Source organism: Mustela nivalis (assembly GCF_964662115.1).
Source record: "Mustela nivalis genome assembly, chromosome: 14".
Classification (NCBI taxonomy): domain Eukaryota; kingdom Metazoa; phylum Chordata; class Mammalia; order Carnivora; family Mustelidae; genus Mustela; species Mustela nivalis.
Genome location: NC_139033.1, coordinates 19,907,748 through 19,920,356, shown reverse-complemented (window position 1 = coordinate 19,920,356; position 12,609 = coordinate 19,907,748). Strand labels below are relative to the sequence as shown.

The 12,609-nt window shown below is 57.5% G+C and overlaps 1 protein-coding gene across 5 annotated transcripts in view; it reads right to left on the bottom strand.

Annotated features, from left to right (window-relative positions):
- Positions 1-5,422, bottom strand: part of SLC66A2 (solute carrier family 66 member 2) — a 47,944-nt gene extending 42,522 nt beyond the window's left edge. For 2 of the 5 annotated variants that reach the window (XM_082699994.1, XM_082699995.1), the window contains exons 1-2: positions 3,310-5,422; positions 2,498-2,831 (exon numbers count right to left, since the gene is read on the bottom strand). In XM_082699994.1, coding sequence (XP_082556120.1) covers positions 2,498-2,831; positions 3,310-4,012 — 1,037 coding nt within the window. In that variant the 5' untranslated portion in view covers positions 4,013-5,422. The remainder of the gene's footprint in view (positions 1-2,497; positions 2,832-3,309) is intronic. The other 3 variants (XR_014303009.1, XM_082699993.1, XM_082699996.1) reach the window with 3 other exon arrangements.
- Positions 5,423-12,609: the final 7,187 nt, after the last annotated feature.

Sequence of the window (12,609 nt, the reverse complement as noted above, 5' to 3'; positions counted from 1 at the left end):
TGGAGGGAGTCTGCTTCTCTCTCCCCCTCTGCACTCATGCTCTCTCTCAAATTCTTAAAAATAATAATAATAATAATTTAAAATTAAAAAAAAAAGAAGAAGAAAGGAAGACAAACCCTTCAGACTGGCTTATCTGAGCAGCATGCCTTCACTCATGGGGGGGCGGGGGCTGACCCATCATTTGCCCTAAGAAGAAGTTGTGCCACAAGTTTTAGAAAACCCAGCATTGGGGCACATGAGTGGTTCAGCGGGTTAAAGCCTCTGCCTTCGGCTCAGGTCATGATCTCAGGGTCCTGGGATCGAGCCCCGCATCCAGCTCTCTGCTCGGCGGGGAGCCTGCTTCCTCCTCTCTCTCTCTGCCTGCCTCTCTGCCTACTTGTGATCTCTCTCTCTCACTGTCAAATAAATAAATAAAATCTTCTAAAAAATAAGTTTAAAAAAGAAAAAGAAAACCCAGGGTTTACCCAGCTCTGTCCCCCTCCGCCGCACAACTGCGAGCCACTCCCAACCCTCACACCACAAATCCGCAGGGGTCTTCCCAGACCAGAGTTCCGAGGACTGTGGTCTCAGCCGGCTTTGGGAAACACACTCTTCAGTTCTAAGTCCAGCCCTGGTCTAGCATAGACACAGCTTCCGTCTCACCTGGAGCCTGCCACAACCCATGTTGTGTACAAGGTACACCCCACACAGCACTTCTGCTAACATGCAAACCCATGGCATCTGGACCAGGGTCTGGAACGCAGAAAACCAATACCTGCTAACCCATGGGCTGCTGCTAACCCATGAGGATGGTAGACCCAGGAGTGAGGGCTTCAGAGGCTCCAGAGAAGACATAAAAGGAGGATGTGCACCCTCTCCGAGGAGTGGGGCCCAGAACTTGGTGGGCAGAGAAGCCCACATGACTCCAAGTCCTGGACAAAGCTCAGCCCATCTGCTGGGCTTCACTGTGAACGCAAGGACTGTTCTGCGTGAAATGCAGGAAAAGCACACCCCTGAGCCAGAGACACTCTGGAGGAGGGACCAGTGCCCTTGGCCAGCCCTCCTGCCACCCTGCACACTGCTGCAGTCTCCTGTAATGTGGGCTGAGGGCAGCCCTGTGTGTTCACAGGTCGCCACAGAATGGCTCCAGTGACCCGGGGCAGCGCAGGGTGCTGACTCTGGGAAAGGACCAGTTGGATGGATAGAAATAGACTTGCCAGTGGATAAAGTTTAGAAGCCCACAGTTTAGAAGCCCACACTTGAGAAGCCCAGTGCCCCATTAGGAGAGCTCCAGATTCTGCTTCCCAAAGTCTCAGGCCCTAGAGTGGGGACAGGACTCCCAGCCCAAATGCCAGTTAAACCCAGAATCCCTGAGACTTAGCATTCAAGAAATTAGTGTAATTACTGACTTCTCCAAACCAGCTCTTTGGATGTACATTAGCTACTCTATCCTCTTTTTGCAACTGTGAAGGAGAAGCATACTAGGAAGAGATCTCTTGACTGATCTTTTTCCCCCATAAGGCAAGCCAATGTCAGGCACCTCCCCCCAGTGCAAGAGAAAACCAGAAGCAAAGGTCCGGATACCAGTTGCCTGGAACCCTTGTCCTACCTCTGCCCTCAGCCGACCTCCTCCTGAGCAGGCTTAGCAACCTGTCTCACTATATGCGCAGATAGTCAAGAAGAAAGTTCCAGACCTCTTCCATCTTAAAACGGGGCTGAAATGGGGCACCTGGATGGCTCTGTCTGTTAAGCACCTGACTGCACTCAGGTCATGAGATCAAGCCCCGTATCCGGCTCTGCGCCAGTCACGCAGTCTGCTCGATATTCTCCTGTCCCTCTGCCTCTTCTCCAACTGCCCCCTCTTCCTCTCTTAAGAAAAAAAAGGCGGTCATAAGACACCATTTCATTTCCTCTAAAAATGCCCCCTCCCAGACATGCCTGGCTTTAGCAACTATTAAAATGAACTACAGACTTCCTCACCAGAATGCAATTGACTGTAAGAGCAAGCGGCCTGCGACTGGCAAAGAAAACAGTCTCAAGTAGCAGCCAGAAAGTTGCCTTTCCTATCAGAACGGAACAAAGCTGTACACACCAGACAAGGCTGAGGGGGCCGCCCTCCCGGCACCAGCCCCTGAGCTCTTTCCTGCCCAGCTCTGATGGCCCCTCCTGAGGGGCCCGGTGGTCAGCCGTATGCCCTTCCCACAGCTCATCACTTCTGGTTAGTCTTAACTTCTTCGTTCCTCTTTCGTCTCCCCTGCCCCCATGCAATCCTGGGGAAGGGACCGAGTGCAAGGACCTCGCCGGCACCCAGTCGTCTGCGGGAGTCTCTCCCCAGGTATGAGTGCCATGAAACGAAGACGAAGCCCGAGAGTCTCCACTCCGATCCCCATGTTTCCTGGGAAATGATCGCATGCAACCGGCCAGTTCCTGCCGCCACCCCCACCCCACCCCACTCCGGAACCCCGAAAAAAGAAAGCCACCTTCCTGGAAGCACCCCCATAGAAAGCCCCCAACTTACCAGAAGAGGATCCGTAAAATATTAGCCACCAGGAGCACCAGACACACGTAGGTCGAGAAGCCCTCAGCGTTCTGAGTCCTCCGGATGTCCCTGTACTGGGGGATATACGGCACGACCCCTCCGAAGACCATGGCCCCGGCCGCCCCCCAGGAAACCAGCCGGTGCAATGGGACCAACAGCCAGTCCAAGCCTTCCGCTTCCATCCCGAGCACCTGCGGCCCGCCGACGGACGTCCGCCTGGCCCCGGCCCGCTGCTCTCGCGGGCTCCCGGGTCGCGCGCTGCCGGTCACCCCCACCTCGCCGCTGCTGCCCGGCGACCCTCCGCCATCCGAGCCTGGCGGGAGAGAAGAGCCGAGAACTCCGAGCCAGGGCGCCGCGGGGGCTCACGGCCGGGGCACCCCCCGCCGACACCGGGGCCCCGGAGCCCTCCGCGCGCGAGCCGACCCCGCGCGGGGACAGAGGCGCGGGGCGCACGGCGGGGCCCGCGGGGCCGGGGGTGGGGGGGGCGGCTCGGCCGGGGCGGGGCGGGGCGGGGCGGGGCGGAGCGCGCTCAGGCCGGGGCGAGCACGCCGAGGCCGGGGCGAGCGCGCTCGGAGGAAGGGAGGCCGGCGGCTCCGGGGCGGGACGCGCGGCCGGGCGGGGACGGGGGCGGGGACGGGGGCGGGGGCCGCGCGCTCGGTCCGGGGGGCTCCGTCCCGCGACCCGCCGCCCCCGCCGATTCCCGAGCTGCGACCCCGGGGCGGGCGGCCCTCGCGCTGCCTCCGCGTCCGCGTCCACGCGCGGTGCCTGCGGACCCGGAGCCCGATCCTCACCCGCGGCGGCCGCGCCCGCGCCGGCCCCGCCCGGTCTGTCCCGCGTCCTCCGTCCGTCTGTCCGTCCCGGCGCCGCAGCCCCGCCTCCTCGTGACGTCACAATGCAGGAGCCCCGCCCGCCCGGGCGCCGGGCCAAGCGGCGCTGGGTCCTAGAGCGCACCGCACAGCCGGGGAGGGGTCGGACGTCGGGGGCGCGGGGGCGCCGTTGCTCCGCGCGCACGCCGGGGCTGGGGTCAGGAAGCACCTCCCCGGCGAGGCCGCGCCTCTGGAGCCCGGGACCCACGTGGGCGCGTCCGCACCTGCGCCGGGGCAAGGGGCCCTGTGGACGCGGCGCGCCCCCGAGCGCGGAGGACCCGCGCCTGCCTCTGGCCGAGGTCTGCGCGAGGCCCGGAGCCCTCCTCCCCTGGGGACCCCCTCTCGTGGGGACGGAGGCGGCGTCTGCGGCCCGCAGGTCGTGCCTGAGCGCCCCCAGGAGACCCCCGCGGTCCTTCCACGGCCGCGTATTCTGACGCGTTGGGGGGCTCCCCAACCCGACGGGCAGGCCGAGCCCGGAGCAGCAGGTGTCAGAGGCTAACCTGGTCTCCGGTGAGGCTGAGGGGGCGGCCCTTCTGGGGAACCAGGCCAGGATGTCGCTTAGGGCGGGAGCCGGGGCTGCCTGCGGCAGCGTCTCTTGCTGTAACTTGCTAAGTGCTCCGGGCTTCATCTGAGGCACACTGTTCCGGAGGGGAACTCACGGGGTGTCTGCCGACATACATAAAGAAACAGGAATTCCAGAGTTCCCTGACCAAGGGGAGCCCCGGGGGCCTCGGGAAGGTGCCTCGGACAAAGATGCTGGGGGGCTGGGCGTTAATGAAGCCCACGCCCGTGGGATGGAGGGGCACTGAGGACACTTGTGAGAAGTCGGCAGCCCCGCGTGCCCAGCACCCTTGCAGGTGGGACTCAGGGTGGAGAAGACCAGCGCAGGGCCCCAGGACTCTGTCCACAGCGCGGCTCCCCCCACGCTCCTATCTCCACAGACCTGAAACACCCCAAAAGGGAACGTGGCTGTGGGGCCGCACACCTGGCTGGCCAGCTTCCCGCTCCAAGGTGTGGCCCGCCCTCCTTCCTGCCAGGCAGGTCTCAGAGAAATCATGGAATAGCTCCAGCCTCCCTGACACTAAGGCCCAGACAAGTCTGGTGCGCTGAGCAGGAAAAACAGAGGCTGGTTCTCAGTTCCCTCCCATCTCCGAGGCTGATGTTAGGGATCTCTGAGTCGTGGCTACTCAAGAGTATCCCCAGGAAACAAGCATCAGGAGTGTGCAGAGGGGAGAGAAAAACACACAACCACAACCACGGACAAGGCTGCTGTGGCTGGTCAAGGAGGAAAAGTGGGTGTTCTCCCCCAGCCCCTCTGCCGGAGCTCCAGGGGCCCTGGAGGCTTCACTCTGGCCTGGGGGTTGGAATGAAGCTTCCTCCTGACTCTCACTGGAGCGTCCTGAGTCACAGCTGCTGACCCTGTTCATCTGGGCGTACTCGGGCCAGTCGTCGCCATCCTGGCCATTTCAGAGCCATCAGGGCTGTCAGGGGAAGCCTCCACACCAGACAGTATCCACAGAGTCCAGCGACGTGGGTACAGTCTGGTGTCCTCGGTCCAGGACTGCACCCCACAAAGGTCTCCGGTAAGGCCAGCTGATGACTGGAGAGTTCGCTGTTAAGTCCTTTTAAACACCAACCATCTGGGACCCGAGGTGCACTCGCTGGCCTAGAACCATCCGTCAGTCAAGCAGAAGGGAGGAAAGCTCATCCATGAGCTCCGTCCCATGGCTTCCTGTAGTCCCAAACAGAAGGAGCCAGCCAGGCTGGGCTGGAACGGAAAATAGCCCCCAAATGTATCCTCCTCATCCCCAGGACCTGGGAATGTTACCTTATTTAAAAAAACAAAAACAGGGGCGCCTGGGTGGCTCAGTGGGTTAAAGCCTCTGCCTTCGGCTCAGGTCATGATCTCAGGGTCCTGGAATCGAGCCCCGCATCGGGCTCTCTGCTCAGTGGGGAGCCTGCTTCCTCCTCTCTCTGCCTGCCTCTCTACCTACTTGTGATCTCAGTCTGTCAAATAAATAAAATCTTAAAAAACAAAAAAAAAAACGAAACAACAACAAAAACGCAGGGCCCCTGGCTGATTCGGTCGGTGGAAGGAGCTACCCCCGCGCTGAGGCTGTGCATTCGAGCCCCACGTGGAGTGTAGCGGTTACTTAAAAATAAAATCTAAGATAAATGAAAATAAAATATTTTTGAAAATGCAGGTGTGATTAAGTTCAGGGTCTTGCTCTGGGGCAATGGTCCAGGATTATCCGGCTGGGCCCTGTGTAGAGACGGAAGGGAGGAAACTTGACACACGGAGGAGACTCTGTGAAGACGGAGCAGAGACGTGGAAAAGTGGCCCCAAAGACTGGATTGGCCCAAGAGGGTGGGAGCTGTGCCCAGAGAGGCAGGACCACCCTGTCACCGCTGCTGGGGAAGACCACACCACTAGGCTCTTCCCCCGCGTGGGAGGGTGCCACCGAAAGCCACCAACTCCTCCAGGAGCCCTGTCAGAAGCTGCCTAACCAATGGCATTTCTAAAATGAAATGTAAACCAAGGTGACCTTGGTCCTAGGAGTCGGGACATTTTGGGCTGACCCCAGGTGGCTGTCACCTCATCTCAGGAAGCTGCAAGGAGACTGGGCAGAGGCTTCACTCTGGAAAGTGGGTGGCAAAGTGCAGGAATACTGGACTTCCAGAGTCTGCTCCAAAGCCCGTGGTGGTCGTCCCTGCTGACCCTCCCCCACAGTCACCCCCACCCCTGCCACCAGAGGCTCTTCACGGGCCCAGCCACAGCCTCTGCTCGTGAAGTGGCTGTGACAAACGTGTATTTCTGTGCATTCTGAGCTCATGCGTTCCCTTGGGCAGGCTGACCAGCTGCGGCCGAGGCCCCACTGGCCCCCAGTCCTGCAACCCCCGTCTTGGAGCAGTCATGTGGCTGAGCACCAGCCAGGAAAGGCTGATGGACTCGACGTCTGCCACTTCAGGCCTGTCTCCCTGGGTCTCCTCCGGCCCTTCGTGCTCACTGTCGCCTGACCAGGTGCAAACAGGGCAGTGGAGAATCCACCGGGACATGGCCTGGCATGTGGTCCCCGACTGGATGGCCTTGACTCACAGCATAGGGCGGAGTCCCCACAGCAGCCTGGCAGTGTCGGGCCCTGACATCCACAAGGAGGTCACTGGGCTCAGCCGCCGGAATGGGTTTGTTCCTTACAGCTTTGTTCCTTCCTGTGACAGACAGTCCGGTCCTGAAACGCCCACCACCTTACCACCTCCCCAGTGGCCTTTAATCACACTCAGACACACTGCACACGTCCCCAGACTACGGGCCCCAACAAACCCAGTGCAGCCCACTTCTGCTCATTCCAACCAACACACTGGTGGTGTTCCCAGTAGAGGAGGCTCCAGGAGCCTCCAAGACTTCCAGGCGGCCACAGGCAGACCAAACCCAGAGTAGACATCACGGACACCTTCCGTTAACGCTCCATATAGATTCCCTGAAAACACAGCAGCTCCAGGGTCAGTTCCATCAATGACAGTTCTTAGGATGAAGACCGCCTGTGGGGACACCAGACCCGCGCTCCAGCACCGGGGCCCACGGCACGCCCCCCGTCCCCCGGCCTGAGGAGCAGAGACCCTGGCCTGAGGAGCAGAGACCGTCCTTGCAGGCCTTTCTCTGGCCTCTTCTGGACCCAGGAAAGGCCCCAGCGGTGTCTTCAGAGGTCACGGATATTCCCGCCCTTCTCAGCCCTCCTCCTGCCTTTGAGAGCCTGGAGTGTGGGGGTCCCTGCTCAGATCGCTGAGACCCTGCACAGGAACACTGTGAGCACTTCAGATTTTGAGTGACAAATCACAAAAATAGGTAAAAGACGACAAAATGGAGGACATATCCAGAACAACAGGAAAGAAGGCGGTGGACCTATGGTGCTCCTATCTAGCAGCAGCATGGATTTTCCCGTGAGAAGGAGCTGTGGGGGGAGGGGGGCAGCCAACCAGGTCCAGGCAGAGCCCCCAGCCCCGACAAGGATTGCCCCTCCCCCCAAAGCCCTGTAAGCAGAAAGGCAAGTCGTCCTGCAGTGAGATCCGGAGGGAGCAGAGATTGAGCAGCGGAGCTGGTGGGCGGCCAGCACCCGGCGGTGTAGACGAGTGTCCGGCATGAGCCAAGGCAAGCAGGATGCTGAGGCACAGGTGGAGGGAAAGCCCGGAGAGCGTGGGCCCTGGGGCCCCCAGACTGCAAAAATGAAACCCCTCACTCGCAGCAGGGGGCAGGGTGGACAGGCCGCTGCTGAGAACATTCCGGAACTACTGAAAGCCCCATCCGTCAGGGGCACCTGGGCAGCGCCATCGGAGGAGCATCCGACTCTTGGCGCCGGCTCCAGTGGTGACGTCGGCGTTCTGAGCCGGAGCCCCACAACGGGCTCCACACTCGGGGAGTCGGCTTGTCTCTCGCCCTCTGACCCTCCTCCGCTCACCTGTGCGTGCGCACGCTCTAAAATAAATAAATAGTAAAAAATTAAAATAATTAAAGCAAAATAAATAAATAGATAAATAAATAAGGTCTTTATTAAAAAGTTCCATCAGTCAACCAAGAGCAAATAGAAAACAACTGTTTTGTGCCTGGTGGCTCAGTCAGTGAAGCGTCTGTCTTCAGCTCAGGTCATGGTCCTGGGGTCCTGGGGTCAAGCCCCATGTCAGGCTCCCTGCTCAGTGGGAAGCCTGCTTCTCCCTCTCCCACTGCCCCTCCTTGTGTTCCCTCTCTTGCTGTGTCTCTCTCTGTCAAGTGAATAAATAAAATCTTTTAAAAAGTTAAAATAAAATTATGAAAACACTGCAACTATTTTAGAATAAAAAGCAAAAAATTCTATACTCAAATCTGTGTACCCAAGTCTATACCCCAAAAGAACTCTTCTTTTCTTACATATATTTAATAAATATTTTACTTATTTATTTATTTAAAGGGCAGAGGGAGGGAGGGAGAATCTCAAGCAGAGGCCCCACTGAGTCCAGAGTCTGACGTGGGGACTCCACGCCACAGCCCTGAGATCAGGACCGGAGCCAAAACCAAGAGTCAGGTACTCAACCGACTGTACCACCCAGGCACCCCTGAAGCTGGCAAAATGTACTGCAAAGAAAAATCGTGGTAAAATATATATACTGTCAAATGTTACTATTTTCACCATCTTTAAGTGCTCCATTAGCAGGAAGGACAGTACACTGCTGGGCGGCCATCACCACCGTCTGTCTCCAGAACTTCATCTTCCCAAACTGAAATGCGCTCCAGAGTGAGCGTCAACTCTTGTTTCTCCCTCTTGCTGGCCCCTGGCACCTGCCACTCTGCTTTCTGTCCGTCAGAATGGGAACAGTCTGTGCGCCTGACGGAAAGGGACATGGCGCCGAGCCCTGTGGTGACGGCTCCTTTCACTGAGCAGAACGCCCTCCAGGTTCACCCACGTGGCACCTGGGTCAGAGTTCCCTGCCTTTTCAGGGCCGCATAACATGCCCAGGTGTGTGTCTCATTTTCTGTATCCGCTCGTCTGTCCATGGACACGTGCCCATGTTCCAGCTGGTGAGAATAACACTGCTATGAACACGGGTGTACAGATTCCTTCCCAAGTCCCTGTTTTCACTTTTGGGGGTAGATGCCCAGAGGTGCAATTGCTGATTAACATGGTTATTCTAGTTTTAATCTTTTGAGGACCTGCTGTCTAATTTTAAGTTTTCACCAGCAACACACAGAGTTCCAGTTTCTCCAGGTCCTCCCTGACAGGTGCTGTTTCTGTCTTTGCTAATAGTCGTCATAATGAATGCGAACTGGACCTCACCAGGGTTTCGATTTGCATTTCCCTCTGACCAGGAATGTGGAGCATATTTTCACGTGCACATCTTTGTTGGAGAGATGTCTGCTCGAGTCTTTGCCCATGTCTGTCAGGGGCTTGTTTCTTGTTGAGTTTTAGGAACCGTGTAAATATTCTGGCATCGATTCCGTATCTGATACCTGACTTGTAAATATTTCCTCCCATTCTGTAGGTTGCCCTTTCATTCTGTTGATGTGTCCAGCAGGTGCGGACACCCTGCTGCTGACCATGCGCTACGATCTCAAACAGCTTAGTGAAGTTTAGGGTCATGTGTGAAATGGGTAACAATATCTGCCTTGTGTGGGTTATGGGGAAATGAACAAAAGTGGAAATAATAAGTATTATTACTTATTATATATTATATTTATTTTATATTGCTAATTAAATTATATTATGTATTAAATATTCTATATTTATTCTATATCCTAAGGTATCTCTTCCAGAAAGTGTTTGGCTTGCCCCCTTTCTATGACGCCTCTCCTGCCCTCCTAGGTCCACACACACAGCTTTGTCTCTCAGTTGCGATGACACCCTCCCCCCAAGACTAAGCCTGTTCATCTCCCCGAAAGTCCTGGAGCCGTGGAGGCCACTTGGATCCTGGCCCAACACCACACACATCACGGTTGCCCAGAAGAATTACTGATGTGTTTGCCGAAACACAGACTCCTGGGCTCAGGAAGGGTACCACGGGCTGTGGGTGCTGTGGCTGGAAGGCCACCCGAGAGTGTGCTCTGAACGCCCAGCTCCCGTTACTCCTGACTCAATTCCTGGCCACCCACCCCCCTACCAGCTCCACTTCTAGAACCTTCCCATCTACCCTAGGGATTCTCTGTCCTGGAGACCTCACACCATTTCTCACCATTCCCAGCTTGGTGAGGAGACTGGTTCCCAGGCCTAAGACCCTGGACTCTGATGGGAGTTTCTGAGGCTCTACCTCCTGAAGGGGGGTCCGGGGCCACCTGTATCAGGTCCACCTGCCCCACAAACCTCCAGCCACCGTCAGGCAGGGGACCCCACCCCGTCTTTGCTTCCCCAGGGGCCTGCCGAGCACATGGGTACTAACTGCCTTGGTCAGCCGGTTCTGGAAGCTTAGACTGAAAGATGAGCTAAGGCCCGACTGGGTAGACTCACAGACAGGCTCCTTGGGGAAGAGAAGCACATGTAGGGGAGAGACAGGCCAGTGGCTTCAGAGACAAGAGCCTCTGCTTGTCTGCCTTTCCAACCCAGGCTCCCGTGGGCCAGGCCAAGCTCACTGCGTTCTGTCTACTGCCGGTAATTAAAAGCAAGGAAGGCATAGCCAGCATGGGGTGCGCAGGAACGGGAACCTCAGCTAGGACCGGTTATTAGCATCCAGAGTCCCCCCCCCCCCCGCCCCAATCCACACTCCCAGGATGCTCACGAGGCCTGCCCCCGCCCCCAGGTCCGCCCGCCAGGGTGTCAGCAGTGCCCAGCGCCCAGCCCGCCACGAGGGGACCCGCCCTTGCACGGGAGGTGCGTCCTGTCTTCCAGAAGGCCGGGCTGGCCCCGCCGGCCTAGCAGGGTTTGCTGGGTGCTCGGTGGCTGAGAGAGGACGCGCACCAGCCCGCACGAGTCCTCCCCGTCTGGCAGTTCCCCAGCTCTGCCTTCTTCCAAGAGAAACGGAGGCCAGAGGCGGTGGATCCCTCCCGCAGGGCTTAGCCCTTGAGCTCCCTGCCGCACCCTCCCTTCCCTGGAGTAGCCCAGACGTGCCCCTCCATCTCCCACACCCCAGTGTTCGCGCTGCACACCTTTCCTCCTCAGCTCCTCTCAGAGGGAAGATGCTTGGAAAGACATGAAAAGGAGCAAAACAGCCATGCTTTTAAAAAGCTATTATTTTAATAGCTGCTTTACTGAGATACGATTCACATACCGTAAACCCACCCATTTAATGTACACGATTCAGTGAGCTGTAGCTGACTGCAAGGGTTATGTGCCCACCACCATAAGCTAATCTTAGATTATCCCCCAAAGATAGCTCTTAACTACCGAGCAGTGTCTCCCATGCCCGTCCTCTCCCTTCCCCAGCGACCGCCAGTCTGCTTTCCCCCTTGGATTCACTGATTCTGGACGTTTCATGGAATTGGAACCCTACAGGGCATGACCTTTTGTGACTGGTTCCTGTCACTCAGCACCCCGTTCCCAGCCTTCACCCCTGCGTACCCTCCAGCCTCCTTCCCTTGGCTCAGTAACAGCCCATTGGACGGTGGACGACATTCTGCTTGTCCGTGCATCATGTATTGGACATTTGGGCTGTTTCCATTTTTTTTTTTTTTTAAGATTTTATGCTTAAATCTCTGCACTGAATTGGGGTCTCGAACTCACAACCCTGAGATCAAGAGTCCCAAACTTCACGGCCTGAGCCAGCCAGGCGCCCATTTCCACTTTTTAGCTATTGCTAACAGTGCTGCTGCCATTTCCCTGTGCACATATCCAGAGGCGGAGTTCAAGTTCCACGGTAACTTTAACTCCACGCTGGCTGCCGTCCATCAGCAACCTGTAAGGGCTCGACCTCTCCACTGCTGCCCGCACCTGTCATTGTTTCAGTTCTAGCCTAGCAGTGGGTGTGAACTGGGATCTCACCGTGGTTCTGATGTGCATTCTCCTGATGATTAACGACTTTGGGCATCTTTGCACGTGTCTCACACACACATTCAACAACCTGGGTGTTCACCTATTGTTGAGGGAGTGGCTAAAAACAGAGTCCTGTGGGGGGGGGGGGTCACCCAGGAAGTGACCCACGAGCCACAATCCAGACAGGCCTGACGGGCGCTGGAAGGAGGGAACGGGTCATGAGATCTTCCTTCCAGCCCCTCAATCAAATCAGAACAGGGATGCGCATGTTGGCAGTGTGCCAGGACTTGGTCACGTCTCAGTTTTAAGGCTGACCACAGGAACGGCAGAGACGTATAGAGATGGCCGTCCTCTGGAGGGGCTGGGGGGCACGCTCGGGCTGTGTGTGGGCAGCAGCTGAGTTACCCCAGCATCTCCCCGAGCTCCTTACAAAGGTGACCAGGAAACATAAAGGCAGAAGGGAGGATGGTGGGTGCCAGGGGTCCTGCAGGGGGACGTGGAGGTCACCAGCAGTGGGGGCAGAGTTCCACTCTGGGGAGATGAAGGGGCCCTGCAGGAGGGCTGTGGGGACCATGGCACAACAATACGACGTGGATGTGCTCAGGGCCGCCGCACCAGACCCCAGTCGGACCCCCAGCCGGACCCCCAGCCGGACCCTCAGTCGGACCCCAGTAGGACCCGCAGTCGGAACCCCAGTCGGACCCCAGAGGGACCCCCATCAGACCTGTTAAGACGGTAAAGTTGCTACTGGGTGCGTTTTACTACAGTAATAAGGCCACGATCCCTCTGCCTGCCTCTT